The 21,296-nt window shown below is 41.3% G+C and overlaps 1 protein-coding gene across 1 annotated transcript in view; it reads right to left on the reverse strand.

Annotated features, from left to right (window-relative positions):
• Window positions 1–21,296, reverse strand: part of kcnma1a (potassium large conductance calcium-activated channel, subfamily M, alpha member 1a) — a gene marked incomplete at both ends in the record, with an annotated part of 124,891 nt that overhangs the window by 78,673 nt on the left and 24,922 nt on the right. The window contains one exon of the mRNA XM_079229511.1: window positions 17,409–17,564. Coding sequence (XP_079085637.1) covers window positions 17,409–17,564 — 156 coding nt within the window. The remainder of the gene's footprint in view (window positions 1–17,408; window positions 17,565–21,296) is intronic.

Consider the following 21,296-nt stretch of genomic DNA (forward strand, 5'->3'; position numbering starts at 1 on the left):
ACATGAGGAGCGTTGATAGGTGGCAGAAAATGGCTTGTGGCTGAGACAGAATGAGAGCGAGAGAGAGAGAGAGAGAGTGGAGGGATGGAGAATATTAGAGCATGTCCTCTAAGGCACAGCAAGAGCTTAAATGCCACAGCGTGTGCACGTCTGTGCACATGTCTCCACCTCTTTTTATGCGAGTGTACGTTTTATCGTGTGTATGTGTGTGTATGTCTTCAACATTTTGTGTGTGCGCATTTGTGCGTGAGACAGAAAGGAGGACCCCGACTGGGATTATGCCAGGGCAGAGAAGATGAGAGGATGTGACCAGCCTGCAAAGAGGGGAACATTTTTCAACTCATACCCATTCTCCACCCAACATCCTAAGCTTATAAATTATTCCTTTTGAAAACTGCAGTACATGTGCAGACTATCACATTGGGACTTTATAGAAAGCTGCTGCCACTGCCCTGAGTTATCACAATGGACATTATGCATGTGTACAGTGCAGTTGGTGGAGGGCAACATATTTTTTTTTTAGAGAAGTATGACTGTTCAGCTGTTACAGCGATGCTAACTCAGTGGTAAGCTAACCATGTATGAACGATTTAACGAGGGAATTCAGTGGAGGCTCTCTGTGACATAACACCACAGACTCTGGGTGAAGTGTTGCGTTTCTCTGCTGGATATCACAGGTCCACAAACTTGTTCCCATACCTCAGGGTACTGCCCTCAACTGTGCCGGAAAACATGACAAGTACAGCCTCCAGCACCCTGGTTCAATTTAGTTTTTCACTGCTGAAAATACAATATGATTCTAAAAAAAATATATATATATATATAACAATAATAATAATATAACAATGAAAGATGTGTAAGGTTGAGATGTCTCGCTATTAACATAGGTTATTCAACATAGGGGCTCCCAGTTCCAGAACCGCATTATAGATAGTGTCAGAGCCTCTAAGAATGAGCCTGCTGGATCATGATCAAATCACCATTGCTTGATAATTTCTTACTTCCATAGGTGAATTATGCATCGTCATCATTTAACAGTTTAAAGAGCCCACCACTGTGTTCCCTCTTGTCCCTCGATAATTTGCCTCTAGTGGTATTATCTGAAGAAAGTAACTAGATTCGGTCATTTATGAATTTGCATATTATTTTTGCAGCACTTCTCAATTTAGTGGAAGGAGGAGGCTACATTTGCTTTGGAAGTGTTAAGATGTTGAACTGTTGGGGGGAAACCAATGTGATGACAAGTATTTCAGAGTCAAAACAAGAACAGCATTCCCCGTGGTCGCTAGATTTGTCATCGGTTACTCTGCAGATATTAATTATGTCAACAGGAGATCTGAAAACGTACTAAATCTAGCACTGCCATGTTCGCATCATGATCATGCCTGAGGTGGTGAATACTCCAACATTTGAGTGAACTAATAGAAGAACCGACAGGCACCAGTATAAAAATGTTCCTGAGCCATTAACAACCCATACTATTGAACCTTTAAAAGATAAGAACTGTTCTTAATTCAAAAAGATAAGATAAAGAAGAGTTTTCACTTTAATGAGTTTTGAAACACAAATGTTGTAGGTTTTACTAGATAATGTTGTGTTACACTATAAGCATCAAGACGAACAATATGTCAACATTACATACAAATAAAGTGTGTGTGGTAATACTTGTGAGCTAATTGCTACTAATGTATGAATAAAGTCTCCTGCTTCTGGTAATTCATTCACCCCATGGCCTTGGTCGGACTCCTCAAAATGTCCTCTCCCCTTCCTCTTCCACTCCCTGTATCCCATTCAGCTTCAATAAAAAGAAAATACTCGATCTCCCACCTGACCTCAATGCAGACTTCTGCCATGGAGGGAATCCTTTCAGCCTGACAACATGACACTGAGTGGGGCTGTTCCTCTAAGGTGTTTGTTCACAAGCTAACCCATGAATGAAAAACAAATCTGCAGGGAATTTCCCAGGTTTTGTGGGGAGCCGTCGTGGGACACTGTGACTTGTAACCACCGCCCACGCGACTATTAATTCATGCCTTCACGGCTGTTTTATTCAAACATGCATACATGTAGTGGATGCAGTATTTGATGGACAGCACAAGAAAGAACATTGTATGATCTGCAAGAATAATGTTTAATTCCTACTTTCATCCTCTAAATGCATCATGTGTGTTCGTCATAATATGAGTCAATCATCTGGTCATCATATGATGATTTATTTATGCTCAATCTTTTCAATTTATTGCAGTTTGTAAACACTTTTCTCACATTTATTTTGTCCCTTTATTTTTCTATCTCAATAATATTAGGAATGTAATTGTGCCATGTATCAACCAATAGCCAGCTTGAAATGTACTTAACTGGTGCAATTTCCCATCAGAACAATGAGAAATGAGCACTCTATCTAAAGTATAACGAATTTGGAGAAAGGGAAGTTTGCTGTGTGAATACTAAAATATTGTATTTAAGTGGCTTATTCTCCATCTGCTCTGCACGTTATAATGTATTCAGGTCACACTGTTGTCCAGGCACCAGTTACTGCAACACAATTCCATTATGTGCCTTTAATCATACCATAAATCATCCCTGCCATAGTTAATCATATCAAAACTGTATCACACCAACACCATTTATATTACAATGAATGCAGAGCAATTACTTTGTCTGATTTATATTGTAGAATTCAGCAGAAACTCTCATCCTCCTGCAAATAATGTCATTCTGTATTTGTCAGCGTAAGGAACAGCCAAGCGCTGCCAAATATTGAATTAAAAGCTTCAACTTACCTCCCAATGAAGCGAATGGATCGACTACCATCTACATGATAAACAATATAGCTGCACCGCATCCTGTTTTCTCTTTTGTTTCTAAAAAAAGAAAACCTTCCAAGAACACCCCCCCCCCCCCTCATCCCTGATGGCACATACAGTAGGTTTCATCTCGGAGGAGACGCGGAGGTGACATGATCTTTATCTAATTAAATCAAGGTTTCGTTTAATTTCCTGAAGGTTAATGAGGAGTTTATCACCCATGCAGAAACCCAATGTAGTGGGTCCTGATAAGGTAGAACGCTTGCTCACAGCAAGGTGAAACATGAGACCGGGATCCGCAGGATAGGAAGAGCTTTATTAGTATTCTGTGTTTGTTGGCAGGCTATGAGTAAAGGGGAGAGCAGCAGCATCTCAGTATATCCTCCTCTGTTTGCTGTCTGCCACATCAGATCAAACCCTACGCACAGCTGTCCAGCTCAGTCAATAAGGTGGGTGGATGCCTGGAACCTGCCATACCTTAACACAATACCTTCACCCGTCAGCAAGAGGGGTGAAGGTGTCACATTAAACCTTTTGCCAATTGCTTTCACTAAACTAGCCCAATTCGACTGCAATGAGCTGAAGTTAGAAAATTTCAAACAAAGCCAACATATTTTATATTCAATTTCAGTCTTACTTGGTATACGTCTGTATTTTGAGATATGACAGAGAAGGGAAAGAGGGGTGAGTTGCAAAGGGTTTCTGTTCCTTTGGCTTTTGTGGTATACATTATTAATTCCTCTTAAGTCATTCAGTTATTCACTCACTAGATAACTAAAAGTCTCCGTGGCAAAAGCTAATCCACCTCCAACAGAAACAGAAAGTGAAGGATTTTATTCAGTTACATTAAGTCCATTTTAAATACATTTTTACACGTTGAATAAACATCAAATCAATAAACCTTTTGTGTGGTTTCCCACAGAGCCCTGACCCTTACTAAGGAGACAATGAGCCAAACTCCACTTCAGTGTCAATCAGCTCCACCTCTCACCTTTCCTCTGATGATAGTCTGCTGGTTTGATTGATCGTTGACCAGCACTGACACCCACATCAATATTCAAAACCCAACACAGCTGCCAGTGACCAGTTCAGCTGCTTGCTGCCTGAAAGGCAGTCCATTCCCCTGAGACTGAGGATTTTATAGGTTTAATATCAGTCACAAGCGTTTTACAATCCACCTCTACATTTTAATGTATGATTGAAAGTGCCACACAGAGCTGCTGTATTAACCCACATCGCAAGCACCTGCATACGTTCCTGAGTTCAAATGGGACTACTGATAAAGCTGTTGGAAGTGTCCATCACCTCAAATAGCTGAAAAACTATATTTACGAATTTAAAACTGTATTTACTCAATCTCTTTCTTGCCTAAATAAGCAGCAGTCTGATTACGGACAAGGGAGAGGCTGTGTTACCTTTTGTGGAGTGGCATCGGATTGAGTCTCTCTGATTGAGTCTCTCTACATAGTTTAAAAGCTCATTTTTCTTTCTCTGTGGATCACTTTAAGATCCCAATCACTGCGACAATAGTTGCTTAATTTAAAAAAGATTAAAAATAGTAAAACAAATAATAATACTAATAGAAAATATCTAATATACTATATCATTATAAAGTTAAAGTTTTGATTTTGAGTTTGTGATTATTAATTCCAAAGAATTACCTTTCAGAAGAGTTCAAGAACTGTAAGTGCTTGTTGAGGAATTAATTCAAATCCTAAAGGCTCAGTTTATCCAAATTACCCAACAAGTCTCCCTAATTAATTGACAAATTACATTGTCGGTCCATGCCCTCCAGAACAACACAAATTAGCATTTTCTCCTCGGACACCATTATCAACAGAGCAACACTGCCGTTTCAGTCATAATTCCTATTCATAGTTCATAGTTAAGAGCAACAGCAAACCTTACGATTTGTTGTTGCTCTTAATTGAACCAGATTCAAGGATATTAATCCATTTCGGCATCTCACTACTGCATTTTATTTATTAAACTGCACTGCAACTTGTATTCTATTAGTTTGCTTTTTGACTGTTTTTAATGTTTTAATGAATGTTCTGAATTGTTTTTAAATCTTGTTTTCTTCTACATTATGTTTTGATGCTTTTAATGGTTTTATGTGAAGCACTTTGAATCACCTTGTTGTTGAAATGTGCTATACAAATAAACGTGCCTTACCTTGCCTTATGGCTGTTACTTGAATGATAATAATTTGTTGGACAATTATAAATTACAAAAAACATATTTCTCATGTAGATGGTTTTGGTTTCACTTGGAACTTGATGTCTACTATACAACTCTAAGCTATCAGCCGCCAACCCAGTAACCAACTACACCTTATAATTTGGGTCGCCAGGATCTTCAAGCTCATTGAAAAAGTATAGAGAAGTAAAGAAGCACTCAGTGATAGTAGAGAGAGAGAGAGAGAGAGAGAGAGAGAGAGAGAGAGAGAGAGAGAGAGAGACACAAAAGGAGAAAGACAGAGGGCACAAAGCTCATTCCTGTGAATAAGAGATGTGATGTTGCCACGGTGATACACTACTTGTGGGAATTACTGTGAAAGCAATGCCAGAGAGACACATACAGCAGCAGCAAAGCAATAAAAGGGGATCACGAAACCAAACCATCATTCAGTCTTCAGAGGCTCGGATGGCCTGGCCCTTTTAGGCCTTTGTCAGAGGGAGTTTTAGGCTTTCATTACTTCATCCAATTAGCCCCATGACGTTTGGTGTGCAGGATTACTCAAAAGACAAAGTAAATAAACAGATCATGTCATTTTCAGCTTGGTTGCCGCTGTTTACCAGTCAGGTATTACTTTATTTATTAGAATGGATCCAACCTGAAGGGTAATTTGTCCTGTCCTTCACTTTGACTGTGCCTGACCGCAACATTAAGTGCTGCCGTGTGTATATCACATAATAATAACAATGGGCAAACAAGCACTCACAAACAGTACGCTACACATTACTCATGCAAGCACATGCTTTTGTGCATACAGTCAAATACAGCTGCGTCCTGGCACGCAGGATGTACAGGTAAGAAGTTTAGAAGTCAAAATGTGTCAGGTGAGGAGAGGAGAGGAAAGGAGAGGAGAGGAGAGGAGAGGAGAGAAGGAAGGGAGCAAAGTCGTACTGCTTCTTTGATGCATTGAGGCTTTGAAGTCAATACTGATGCAATTTAGGCCCGGAGGCAGAGACAGGCCCATAAACCATGTAATTAGCACCTCGCCATGGCTCCTTATATGAGAGAGCTTCAGTAACGAAGCTAAAAAATGTCTCCACTACGCCGACTTACTCACAGGCAAGCTAGACTTTGTTAGATGGTTCAACACAAGATGTCAAGTCAAGTAGATTGAAACTTAAAAACAGCTGAAAATATGAGTTTCAGCTTTTACAGGAATCCAGAATTTTCCTCTTGCTTTTATTTCCTCTCATTCCCTTTTTCTACATATCTCACTGTCACCTGCCCTCTCATGCAATACATTTCCTCCCTCACTTCCTTCCTGTACCTGTTACATCACCTGCGATCGTCCCCTAATGATCTCATGGAAACTTTGAGCTGGTGGAGGCGATGTGTTTTAGGGACACTGCGTGGCCGTCATATCCCAGGAAACAGAATCCCAGTGGGGGTAAACGGATCTGAAGCCTGGCTTAGCAGATGGTCCCCAATGTGCTGACTCCTCTCTCAATTAGAAGCGCAAACATGACACGAGTGACAACAGCATATTGACGAAGGAACTTGAGACCATACTCTACGACCGTGTCTGATACTGCCAGAGGAGTCATAGGACGGTCAAAAAGGATCAAAATATGAAGCATATAATACAGCCCTGCCTACACACGCTGAAACTCAATCATTCACCTTTCAGAATCTGCACAGCACAGGAGGGAGGTGTTTGCCATCAATATGAAACCTTATGTGGCAACTGCTTTTTGTTGTGTCTTAGGTTACTCTCAGGAGGAGTAGAACCATATCATCTATCTTCCACCACCGATGTTGCTGCAGTAATAACCTGTCCACCCTATAATGCAGCGGTAGATCCAGTCATCCCCATCCTCCGATGATCCTTTCACTCCCACACTATCTCTCTGTGTGACTCAGTCCTGCTGATGTATAGATGGTGAGACAGACTGAGAAGAGGAGGCTGCTCCTGCTCCACAAAGCAATTGACATGCAGCACATAAAGCCTGCACCAAGAAAATGTTAATAATTTGATACTTCATCAGCCCCCACTGGGACATTCTCTTAATACTCAGCCCACTCCAGAGAGCTAAGAGCATAACATGAGTTAGAGAGCAACACCTACAGGATGGAGCTGGGAGATATTCAGTTCCTTCCTCCAGGACTTCCAGGTCAATAGACCATCATTCAGGAGCAGATGCTGATTTATCGTTTGCTTGTACTAAGAAATCTCTAACTGACATCACACATAGTCTTCTCTTTTTGCATTAAAAAAACATGTTGAGGAGGAAAAAGGGTCTTTGGGAATATGTGAGAAAAGCTCCTTTAGTGTTTAAGCCTCTGAATGGATGAGTTAGTGTGCAAACTTGGAAAGAAAGAGACTGGTGGACACTGACTTACTGTATTTAGATTTCTGGAGGCTACTTTATGTTAGTTTTGTTGAAGAATAAGCGTATGTGACCTTATTCTTTGGAGATGTTTAAACTAGTTTTACGATTGTATTCTTGAACAGAGCAACAGACGGCTCCCCGCTGGTTGCCCGGATCTGAATCCTGTCTTCCTCTTCATTTGACACAACAGATTAATTTTTAGTCAGACTTTGGAAGGAATTTTTTCAATATGATGACCGTATCGATCTTTTTTATGACCTCTCCATCCGTCCACTTACTGGTTACTGGAGAAGGAAACTTTAACTCAATTAGTTCAAATGCAAGTAAAAACACTGAAAGTAGTCGTCAACCTATGACAGAATGGTGCTTAATGCAAAAAGAAGAAATTATTTTCACTTGAACTTGTATTCATGAGTAAGTATAAAATGGAAGAAGCCTTTCTCTTGCTCTACAATAATGCACTTCTGCATCCGTAGGAAAACAAAGGAAAAATCCTGTTTAATCAGCAGAATTGCCACCAAAGGAATGTTCATTATTTGCTAATCTTGGTAATGTCCTCTGTCCCTAATGCTATTTTTGGAAAGCTTTAAGAAATGTGTCTGGCAGTGGCAGCGGTGTTAGATGTGGTTTGATCAATGTGATGCTGCAAGTTCTGATCCATTAGGTGTGCGTCATTCCAGAGGCACTGAGTCACTCAGCTCTGCTCCCGAGACCGCACCAGGCAGCCATGACAAAAATGAGACAGGAAGAGTGTCGTCTTGGAGGTGACAGGGGGCTCCAAATGACAAACAAGAGAATGTCTGCATCCTCCCAGTCTGCACCCACACTGCCTGTTTGTTTGCCTATTTGCCTGTTGACTTTTTTGCTTGGTTACCGTCTCCCTCAAACTGTCTGTCTGTCTGTCTGTCTGTCTCTCGCCTGCAGTCTAATGTGCTTGTGACTCTAAAAGCAATCTCATTTCTGACTACCCTGTCACTCCCCAGCCTGAGGTTTCAGCAGAGCATAAATAATCAAATTGTAAAAAGTAAACAGAATAATATTACTGCAGCCACTTGCTGAGATTCACGAAAGGCAATATTTTAATTATCTAATAGCATGGACAAATTGTTTAAAAGCTACGGCGGGTCTGTTGTAATTAGCTAAGTGATTCTGGATTTCTTTACGACATACTTCAAGGGTAATGCCACCAGACAAACAAAATATGAAACAAATTATGAAATACAATAATTTTACTTCATCATTCTCATTAAAATGGCTTGATTTGTTTTGAGAGTGTTTTGAGAATAAATGTGCTGAGTAACATCTCTACGCCTGGACTAAAGGAAACAAATGAACTTGTACCGCCGCCACATTGCCTTGAAAGTCACAGGTGACTTTGATTTAATAAGGAGGAGGCCGGGTAGCCAGCTAAGTGAAACATCACTCCTGTGTCTGCTCTCGACCTTTTCCTTCTTCAGAACAGTTTGAGGGAGGGTGGGACACACAAGGAGACCCGGGGCTGCAGCGAGAGAAGACGGGTGTAGGTCATTGGCTCTTTAGCGATAGAGGCCCAGGTGGCAAATGGATGGCTTAATAGATGGAGGAAAGAAAGAACAAGCAACGATGCGTCATCCAGCAGAACGGCTCAGAGTTATGACGGCCCTAAAGCAGGGCTGCAGGGAAAATCATTCATGAAGACAATTTCAGAGTTGTAACACTCTTCTTACTGTGCTGCAAATTCAAAAGCAGTGGGATACGGATCAATTAAATGGAACAAAGGAGGAAATTCAACTATAACTCTACTATTGTGTGATCAGTCAAATCCATTAGGCAAATCAAACAATTTTTTTCAGCTCTGGTGCATATTTCAAATGAAATGTATTGAATCTTGCTGTATTGAATCTTGCTTCTCTGGTCTATCTGTTTAGGGAGCTCTGGCTGTAGCTGTAGTTGTTTCACACACTCTGCACTCTGACAGAATGTTTTCTGGATAATATAACACTATACGCTGTGCCTGTATTTATATATGCATGCTCAGATGTGCAACACTATGTCTGCTTGTGAAGTGAGAAAGCGGTGTGTGAATTCATAGCAGCTATTATTATGCAGCTTGATGGTTGCTCTTCTTTCCTCCTTTGACACCTGCTTTCCCTCTAATCCCCTCCTCCTGCTCCACACTTATGACACGACTTGTGTTTCTTATGTGGCCGAAGCCCTTAAAACCTAAGCCAGCACGGCTGCTCTAACACAGCTTGACGTGTGGCCATGGTAGGAGAATACATTCTGAACATTTATCTCTAAATCAAAGACTGAAACCGATAAAAAAAAGCATGTCGTTACAGAAAATGGTTAACAGAAGAACACACATGCATTCATACTTGTTATACACTTAAAATACTTACTTAACCATAATATCTCAAAAAATACCTTGAAAACTAACTACTCATCTGTGGGGATTGAAATGCATTTGTGCCTTGAACACATAAAAGGCTGAATATTAAGTTTGTTTTCAATACTTTGCCATCAGAATGAAGGTAAAAATAAAAACATAGTAAAACGTATACAACACTAAAACATAACAAGACAAGAAATCGACAGCCTTGTCACAAGCCTGGAATAGGCACAGTGTTGTTTTGAGGTAAACGGCAAATGAATCATGCTATTATGCTCGCGGTAAAATGGTAACATTTTGTTTATAAGGATAATAAATAAACATAAAGCTGATGGCTGAGGCTAATGGGGATGACAGCAGGTATTAAATACCTGACAATAAATACCTGAAAAATGAGTCAGGGGATGAAAGCTATTACAGTTCTTCCTGTGCAATGTCTGAGTTACATGGCAATTCATCAAATTAGGGCTGGGCAATAATATATGCTAATATATCATCTTTCATTGGAATCATGTCATGATGAAATCATATATCGAGATATCTTGATACACAAATACATCCTCTAAATTGATAATAACAAGCACATACTAACTAACATTCCTCAGAAAATCTGATGTAAAATATTTTGAGGGAATATAATTTTTTACATCACAATACCAATCAATTCCATTTGATTAACAAACACTGTTTGTATAGACATTTTTTCTTTTTCTTCAATAATTTCAATAGAAATTGTTATGTTCATTTTGCAATTGAATTCTTAGTCAACTTAGAAAATACTCAGTACTTTTCAATTCTCAAGAATATAAAACACAAAAATACAAAAATAGGCTTTACCATGTAGTTATTTCATAGAGCATATTTACTTGCTACATTGTGATATTTAGCGTAATCAAGATATGACACAACCTAAGTTGTGATAGTAGATTTAGGCCGTATTGCCCAGACATCCAATAGCTGTTAAAATATTTCAGTCTGGACCAAAGTGGTGGAAACTAAAAGCCGGTCCGACCAGCAATGTTATCCCTGGAGTCATGATGTAAGGGTGGCTAAAAACTAAAGACTGACAACTAAATCATTGCCAATAAATATACACACACCCATAACTCATGCACTGTATAATACATTATGAATACTCTCTACAAAACATTTTTGCCAATGCCTTATCCTCAAAGTGCCTATTGTTGTTGTGGAGCATTGTATTCCTTCTTGCATGTATGGCTGGAGACTTTGGCTTGCACCACACCCATCTCTCTCCTCCTCTTCCTCCCTCATCTCACTCGCTCTGTTACAGTGCTTGTACCCCGTGGTCCCTCCAGCATAAACAGCTATTCATCACCGTTCAGAGGATTTAAGTCAATGCCAATTGGATTGCCATCGACTGAACTGATCAATTATGGCAAATGACAAAATGAATAAGCTGTGCAGCTCGCTAAACTCAACAACTGGGAGAAAGGGGAGGGAGGCAATGAAACAGCTATTGCTATTGTTTTACAAATGTATGTTGTAAACTGTACACAAAGAGTCTGGTCTCACCTATTGACATACAGATTCAATATTTATATGATTTTTCCATATCAATCAACCATCTCCACGTCCTAGTTCAGTGTGTACTTGCATATGTGTCTGTATGTGTGTGGGCGGACTGCACAGATTCCTCATTCATCAGTAACAAAACAAAAATCTTCACTCTTGAGATAAGATCCCTTGTCCTACTGAATGCATATGAAGAGACATATGCGGCCTGATACTTTTAAGTGTTGAGGCAATTGCCAGAGAGGAGCGTGACGCAGGAGATGGTGCTGTGTTGACAGCTGTATCCATGCTGAGGAGTTTACTGACAGCAATAAATTAGTTCCCCGCACTCGACGGGAAAGCGTAATTAGCCAACACAAACAGACACAAACAGACATGCATTTACACATTTGGGCATGCACACAATAACACATCCACACACACACACACACACACACACACACACACACACACACACACACACACACACACACACACACACACACACACACACACACACACACACACACACATACAGCATGGAGAAACATACCCAGGCAAACACGGATCACATACACAGACACAGACACACACACACATACACGCACACACACATATGTTCATGGGTAAACTCCGGGATGAAAACAGACTGGCGGCTGCTGTAAAAAAAAGAAATTGATGAGAAATATAAAATGTGCTTCTGCAAGCCCAAAGGAATATGAGTACAACAATGTACTTACAGCGGTAAATACACACTGCACTAACATAAACAATGGCAGTCTGAAAAGTAGAACACTGTGAATGACGGCTGTTCACTGTGCAGGCAGTCACAGGGGGTGAGAGAGAACACATTCACGCTTATTTTTTTGAGACCAAAATTGAACTTTTTGGCCTAAATGCAAAACGTTATGTGTGGCGGAAACCTAACACTGCACGTCACCCTGAACACACCATCCCCACTGTCAAACATGGTGGTGGTGGTGGTAGCATGATGCTCTGGGGGTGCTTCTCTTCAGCAGGGACAGGGAAGTTGGTCAGGGTTGACGGGACGATGGATGGAGCCTAATACAGGGCAACCTTGGAAGAAAACCTGTTGGAGTCTGCAAAAGACTTGAGACTGGGGCGGAGGTTCACCTTCCAGCAGGACAACGACCCTAAACATAAAGCCAGGGCTACAATGAATGGTTTAAAACAAAACATATTCATGTGTTAGAATGGCCCAGTCAAAGTCCAGACCTAAATCCCATCGAGAATCTGTGCAAGATCTGAAAACCGCCGTTCACAAACGCTCTCCATCTAACCTGACTGACCATGAGCTGTTTTGCAAAGAAGAATGGGCAAAAATCTCAGTCTCTAGATGTGCAAAGCTGGTAGAGACATACCCCAAAAGACTTGCAGCTGTAATTGCAGCAAAAGGCGGTTCCACAAAGTATTGACTGAATAATTTTGCACACTGCACTTTTCAGTTTTTTATTTGTGAAAATTTTTTTAAAACATGTATAATTTTCTTTGTACTTCACAATTGTGTGACACTTTGTGTTGGTCTTTCACATACAATTCCAATCAAATATATTTATGTTTGTGGCGTGTAATGTGACAAAATGTGGAAACGTTCAAGGGGTATGAACACTTTTGCAAGCCACTGTAAGCTGGGAAATGGAGAAAATCAGATGAGAGGGCACAGTCACGAGCAAAGGTGTACAAAGTGAGAAAGCGTGAGAACAAAAAAGCAGGCTTCCCGTCAGAGGCTCTCTTGCACAATCTGTTTTTGAAACAGCTGGATTGTGCTGGATTTGTTACAAATACAGTTAGAATCCATGTGCTGTCACTCTACTTCAGAGATAGACAGATGTTTTGTATTTGCAGATGACAGGGGTCAGTATGCAGAGTGCCATGCTGTGTGTGGGAGGATGGGGGTAGGCAGAGGGATGACCACAGGGTTTAGGGAGTGGACCGAGTGAACAGATGGTCCCTGGTTGCCACCCAAGATCCCATTAAGAAAGATGGCAGGGCTGACCTATTTCTGGACCCACCATGCCGTGCAAATATACTGCACAGAGAGATATGGAGAATGTCTGCATTCATAGGTTATAATCCTTGCTGTTTATGTTGGACATTATGACATTACATACATTGTCACTGTAGCATTAAAGCAGGAATCAATCAGATCAGATGCTGTGGTAATGCAGCACAATTCCACCCACTCATAGTCCTAGCTGTTCAACTAGTCACTTCCTCGGACATTGTGCCCTTGAGTGCTTAATGAGGTCTTTCTACAAAGCAACCGGGGTGATACGGTTGTCAAGAGACCGACGAGCCATCCACTGTCAGACCAGAGGTGCTCTGCCTTTCACCTACAGTATGTTCCACATGCAATGTCTTTGTGAGGACAGCTGTCTCATCACGCGGCTCGGAGGGACACTTCCTCCCGAAGCTGCAGCTGGCACCAAGTCGCTTGGTTGCTTCCTGCTCTGCAAAAGTCTCCAAAGACTGATTTTTTTTCACCTATCGATTAATTTCCAAACAGTTCTCTCGGCTGTAGCTCACGGGGAGAGTGGTTGTCCTGAAAGAACATGGTAGCCGGTTCGATCCTTTGTCTCCCCATAGTTTGCATTTCAAAGTGTCCTTGAGCAAGACACTGAACCCCCAGTTGCTCCACACTCTCTGGGCGCCTTACGGCAGCACACTGCCCCTTAATGCTAAGGGTTCAAATGCAGAGTATACATTTCCCCTTGTGGGACTAATGAGGGATTTAAAATAAACACAAATAAAATAGATTACTGCAAGAACATGTTCTCTTACAATATTTTTGACAAATGCAGTACCAGCAGAGGATTGCGTTTGAATACGTTTGAGTTCACTACTTCTCGTGTTTTTTTCCTTTGACCTCGAGCTTAGTGTCAACTGGAAACATGACTTGAGGAAGGTCATGTGGGAGTGAGGTGATACATATTTGAAAAGGTGATATTGTAAAAGTGATGGGTGATACAAAAAGATAATGACCCTCACAAAAGACTGGCTCATGCTAGCATAAATCATTTCACCCGGTATTTTATAACGCACATAAGGTGACACGGAGCCTAATCGAAACTGGATATATGGCTCTGTGTGTGTGTGTGTGTGTGTGTGTGTGTGTGTGTGTGTGTGTGTGTGTGTGTGTGTGTGTGTGTGTGTGTGTGGTGGTTGGAGGGGCTCATGCATGTAGGGTACAGAGGCTAAGATCGCACAATGACAGGGGGCTTTGACATACGACCAGTCTGAGGAAACAACATATTATCAGCACCTTTGTCTCTTGAAACCCCATAAGGTAGGATGATGTACACATACATTCTCTCACAGACACACACACACACATGCCTGAGTGCACCTGCTGCTCTTTGTTTACTGCTATTACATGGTCTGAGCAATGCCATGAGCCATAATAGCTTTCTGCTCTGGCAGCCTGTAGCTCAGCGATGGGACTCCTTTAAGACAAGTCGCTAATGATCAGAATGATTCCCATGCAGCACATGTCTGGTCTTAATGGTTTTGCAGTGTGGGTGGATGTGTGTTCATTTAATTCCTTTCTCATCAGGTATCAAGTATTTTGGTAAAGTCTTATTAGAGCAAAAGCACCAATAGCGTGTTGTTATTTTTGGTGCCTTGCTCTTTGCTCAACAGTGATTCAGCCCAGCATGGAGCATAAATCTGGGGACTCCTGGGCCAAGTCGCTGCCACGGGTGGGGGTACACTCAATCTTTCCCTGGCAGTGAAGTCATCAAGGCAAACGAATGAATGAGATGGAGGGTTCGTCCTTTCTGCCTAGCAGAGGCTATCTGTCTAAATCTGCTTTGGCACGTCCACCTTGATAGAATGGAGGCTGTATCAAGCTTTAATCCTACCTGTGTGTGTGTGCGTGTGCGTGTGTGTGTGTGTGTATGTTTTCTGCTCTGCCCAGCCGGACACCCCCCTAATGTCAAATGACTGAGCGCCACTACACAGCAGTTGCCATGGTTACCAACACAGTTCTGTGTACACGGATACTCATCGCAATTTTGATCTGCAGTGAAGCACTAATGGGACAACCAGAGTCCCACAAAATTACCCACCCACGCGCACGCACACACATATATACATTCTCGCAAGCATAGCATAGATTAGATACACAAGCTGACATGCATGCACTGTATATGTGGAGAAACACTAGCATGCATGCATCCACAAATATACACATTCCACCCACATGAGGAAAGAACTTTTTCACTTACGAGTGCTCATCAGTACATATTGTGCTACAAATCATTAGTCTGAGCACATAAGCAAACACAGCCTGCTTGGCAGAATTATCAACCCTACCAGAAGTAGAACAAATCACAGTAGGTGATACACATCTCCATGCCTGGAAACCCCTTTCAAGAAACCAGTGCCGTATTTCTCACTGACTCTCACAACCGCTCTGTTTCACTCCCCATCTGCCTGTTTGTCTCTCTATCGGTATGTCGGTCTCTATGTTTCTTTCCCTTCTCTATCTCTCACGCGGATGTGCACACACACACACGCATGGCAGATTGGGAGTGCTCAGTCAGAGCAGAAGATGAAAGTGAGAGGGAGCTGTGTCCATGCCAGCAGAGCTGTGTGAGTGGGGAAGTGATGAAAGAGGGGCTCATTTAGTAAATTGACAGATTCTTCATCTGCTTCACAATGAAAGGCCTGAATCCTTCTAAACTTCCAGCTATTCTCGCCAGGCGTGAACAGTGGCAATGGCAGTGTTAGTATTTTAGTCTGAAACCATCTCTCTCCTGACTTCCACCGCTGCTCCATTCAGTCCACAGCTGCACTGCGGCTGATACTCTGATGCAAGTTAAAGCTGGATAAGACCGCCAAACCACACCCTAACGTTCTCAGCAATAACAGACTGTTTCAAAGTGGTTGTTTTTGTTGTTGAAGAGCAGCTGATGCAGAGACCCTCAATATCTTATCTCAATGGGAAACTCCTCAAACTGATTAAGGCACAGAAAAGCGGTTGTCAAGGTGCATGTTGCCCAGCATTGAAGTGATGGGATTAACTTGACTGAGACCCCAGTTTTAATCAGACGCTGTGAAGTCTTTTCATAATCTAGGCAGCTAATAAAATGAGACTAGCTCAACTGCTACGTGGCAGACATCTTGCTATGCCGAGACATAGAAAATACTGTTGACGGGAAGACAGTTTTTAATTTTAATTGAGTGTTTTTGCGAGAGCGGGGTGGTCACATGAGGCAGCACAGGACAGAGGAGACACGTTTGAGATTGAATCAAATGTTTACAATGTGTTTGTAGAACTTCAAACTGTGTCCTTATTACAAGCTGGGCTTTTGGGATACGTATCCTTGAGGTTATCCAAGTCACTTGGTATAACACACATCAGACATATTGCTGCAACAATTTTCTTTGTAACCATCAATACATAGAATGAACTGGCATTATATTTTATAGGAAAAAACTAAATATGGGAACAGTCTGAATAGCAGCATAGCATCATATTTATGAGTTAGACCGTTGTAGATATATCAGGAGTTGTAGAGCGCAGGAGTAATTCTGGGGGCAGAGTGAGGGATGAAGCTAAAGAAAGGAGGGTCAGTGGGGGACAGGGGTTGTAATTCATACCGAGAGAAAAGCCACAGTGACAACCTCTTACCTACTGCACAAACACCATGCTCCCTCTCGTACTCCACAGATAAATCTCCCCTTCACATACACAAAAACGTGTGCACGCACGCTCATCTGTTCAGCTGGCAGAAGCACAGCAGAGTGAGTTACAGCGTGCTGCACAAAGACCATCGCAGCAGAAAGAAGGCTGGACAGTGCCAGCCGACTGAGAAACATCGAGGACTCCGCTCGGTTATGTGGGGAATCGGCATCAGATGAATTGCGCTACTGTATGTTTCAAGTGGGTATAAAACAGGTGAATACATGTGTACATGGCAGAGGGTTATGCAGTGGATTTAACTGAAAGGGCTATTTGGGTGTGAAAGCCAGTAGCAATCTGTGTGCCTGAGGAAAGCCCAAACTGTTGCACTTATCTAATTGTGGGTTGGGCAAATTAGTCTGAGTCAAAAAAGTTCAAATGGCTTTGAGTCTGGCTTTGGGATCCCGACATTTATATCCACTCAAAGAGGGAAAACTTACCAGAACTCTGCCAGTGAGTGTCTGTGCGGAGATCATGACACCGGCCCAGTCTTTGACTGAAGTCATCCATCCCACCTCGCTGATTGGAACCTCCTTCTCATCGCCCTTTGGTTTATCTGTTGGATTGTTGGCGGGATTGATCACCTTCTGAACCTCCTGTAAAAAAAAGAGATAATAATCTGTGAGCAAATAGAGCATAATAAAAAGATAAAGAACATAAAAAACATGGTCTGCTTTGGGGATAAGGGAGATCTACAGGGTAGAAGTCAAAGGCACCCACTTAAAATGACATGTAATAGTGAGGATAGAAAGACATAGTTAGCTAAGGGAAAGTCGATTCCTCTTACAACAAACAGGAAACAATGCGCAGACATCAAAACCTCGAAGAACACCCAATATTTGCTGGATATAATGAATTATAATTCCTGATATCAGCCACCATTGTCAAACAAAATCCTGTTAAGTGGAAGGATTCTGTTCTCCGGAGCTCATGCTCGTCCACATTCCTGACAAGCTACAACCTCGGAGGGCAAAACAAAAAAAAAAGCCTCCGATTGAAGCCATCACTCCATGATGGCCTCCATCTGCTACATGTTGAACATGTATGTCTGAGTGCCTTTGAGTGCGTGTGTGTTAGATAACTACAGAATGTATGTGTAGTCCTTCTGCCAATTTTGCTCATATGGCGCTTTAAGTTAATTGTTCCGCAGGGTTGAGAGAAAAACCCTGTTGTTCTCATGCAGGCCTTTCAATGTTCTTTATTGTGTCCGACTGAGTGAGCAGAGTTGCATGACAGTTCATTGACATGCTTTGCTTGGCACAGTCATCACATGCAGCTGTTCCTCTCCAGCCATTCACTCACTCCTGATTTGACACAAGCAGGCACTCAGTGTCCCTGTCCTTCTGTCAGAAAAGGGGAATGAGTAGATATCCCTGTGTTTACCCCTTTGAGGCAACAACATCTTACAATTGGAAGCACAAAGACGCATAGGGAAGGTTTGTGTGTGTCACTCCCAGCCTCATAAAACCACGTAGTGAAGCCCAGCAAATGGCGTCCACGAAGAATCCCTGGAATTACAACAACTTTTCGGCCCTCTTCATGGCGGCCCGCTGCTTCTTTCCAAGGAAGCAGGCTTGTATTACAGCAGGATACAAATGTAGCACTTGGATTTGCATTTTACAATGTCCCTCCTCACAGCAATATCTGACAAGCAGCCATCAAAGCAGATTATGTGCTATGTCAACAAAGTGGAATTTGCTTCCCTGTACTGTATGTCACATTGCTACAGTATGTCAGGATGACCTCAAAACATTCAAAAACGATGACGTAAGTTTAAAAAAAAAAGATGTGTGTTTACAGTTTATTTTGTTGCTGCACAAGACACATTTCGATCCAGGAAGAGAACGCAATGGAAGGCCAAACAGACCAAGACTGTTTGTCCATAACATGCAGCACAAAAACAAACCAGACTGCAATTTGACTATTTCTGCAGGTCTAAAGAGCAGCGCTATTACAGATGAGCCCAAGAGAGTGCTCTGTCCAGTTCAAGAGGATTGTCTGGTCAAATTGGATTACATTTCATAATGATATGGCATGGACACAGCTGCCATTTTCCTAATTTGATTCCAACCCCAGAACAATGCCAATAAACTGTCCCTAAAAAAGCCTGACTTAGTCATAAGATCATTATCTGCTGCTGCCGCCAGTCCTCTCAGTACTGCGATGGATAATTCAGTTACTTGTGCTTCATATACTTGTTAAACAGCTTAGTGTTATGAGGCTAACAAACTTTTAAAGTACCTATCATGAGTGTGATTTGAACCATTTAGCTTTGTCTTTGAAAGTCACACACCTAATTATAAATGTTGCCATTAACTGGAAGCAGACTGATCTTCTGATGTTTTGGGATTCATAGCGTGTCTGGTCCACAAGCACATTAACCCCCGTACAGAAAAAGTGCAAATATTATTTGCCAACAAAAGGAGTATATGAGGAAGCCAGGGATCCGAAAAGTTGGTGCAAAGTACTGTGTTTGCTCTAAAGGATGTTAATTACCTTCTACTCCAACAATTTGGGTTACATTTTTTGCTGAAACCAATAAATATTTAGCTGTGACTGCATTTAATTTTTTAAATCTAACTTTATCTGTTTATATATTTACTTTAAATAATGGAAAAATAATAAATGAATCCCAACTTTAATCTATTTATTTCAAAATCGCAACTATTCAATTGTTATTTCATACATACAGTATAATAAGATTGCCACAAACTATAAAAATATCCACACCTCCATGTTCAAGCTCAAATCACAAAACCTTTTATGAGATCCTATTGCCTGAAAGCTGGAGGATATAGTAAGATGTAAATAGTTTAATATGCATATCTAAAGATTCTCATCCATACTTCAGTGCTGTCTCGACTACGTAGCCAGCATGCATCTCATCTCGCCTGTCACATGCTGCAAATAGTCAGCAAAGTTTCTATGCATGCAGGTCACAGTACATGTCTCAGGTTTCACTCTGATTGGCTGTGTGCCGGCTCAATAGCACTCCAGGCATGTTGCGGTGGTGTAGTAGTATGTGCTAGTTTGTGCTCGGCAGTTACTTCTTGGCCAGAGGGCCCCACCAACTTCACACTCCATACACTTATACCGCAGTGGGAAAACACCACATCACATGAGAGCTACTGTATGTCAAGGTATGTCTCACAGTAGCAGTACCTGTTCCTAGCTCTCTCACTACTTTCCTTCAAATTATGGTTTCAGACATTGATCCTAAACGCTGCTAACTGACTGACAGGGTTGCTACATCACGGAAACGCCAAACAAGAATTTCTTCATCAATTTGTTTGTTTTTAAAGAAAAACTATAGCATAGTTAGACATGGATTGTACAAGGATTTCAAGACATGAAGAACATATCATGCATAATGCGTACTCTGTGTCTAGACCTCCATGGATGCCAGGACGAAAATGGGAATAGCAATTCTCACTGGTACACCCCTGAACATGGAGGCTATAAGAACACATTGAGCAGCAGTAATGTTTTACTGTGTGCGAGTGTAGTGTAGGGGAATCCATGAATAATGGATGCAGTCACAAACTGATGGTTGGGCAGATCAGATGAGACAATGTAAACAAGGAATTTCTTCTAGTTCATTTGAGGGGCCGGCGGTAGGCCTGAGCAGAGGGACAGAGAAGCAATGAAGCCATGGGAGAATCCATCTGCTGGCTATATATACACACCTGTGATGTCAAACTGAGAGAGAGACAGGCTGAGAGAGCGGGGTAGAGAGGGAGCAGCAGGGGTATCTAAATGTTTTTCTAACAAATCTCAAGAGAGGGGAAAAGGGATATGATGCAAGAAACAAATATTTCTAAATAAAGAAATATCCAATCAAGTGAATGGTGTGTTTATGCACACCTGGTAGACAGGTTAGTAGGAGAATTAAGTTCTTGATAACACTACATTTATTGAAAATAATCAAGTTGTCTTTTTTTTTTTAATCAATGTTTTTGACCTTTTTTCTGTAATGATGGTGGTAATTGTCTTGTTGTCTTACCAATACGTATGGTGATTTGACTAATTATTTTGTTGTTGTTAAATGTGTATTCATATTTTTCAATAAACAAATGCATTAGTGCTGATACAATACAGCAAGTTACCTTCTTCTAAATAAAAACACAAATGTGATATGAGAAAGACTATGCAGCACTCATGTACAGTACATACAGTATTTAGCAAGTATAGACCATTTATTGAGCCAATAATGTGAAGTGTGATGTAACATTATATTTAATTTTTTTTTCTTTTTTTTTATGTAGTTCAACCCTCCACTTTAAGGAACCTTTTTATAACATAACAGATGAACACAGTTAATATTAGGA

The sequence above is a fragment of the Taurulus bubalis genome (genome assembly GCF_910589615.1).
Source record: "Taurulus bubalis genome assembly, chromosome: 14".
NCBI classification, from domain to species: Eukaryota; Metazoa; Chordata; class Actinopteri; order Perciformes; family Cottidae; genus Taurulus; species Taurulus bubalis.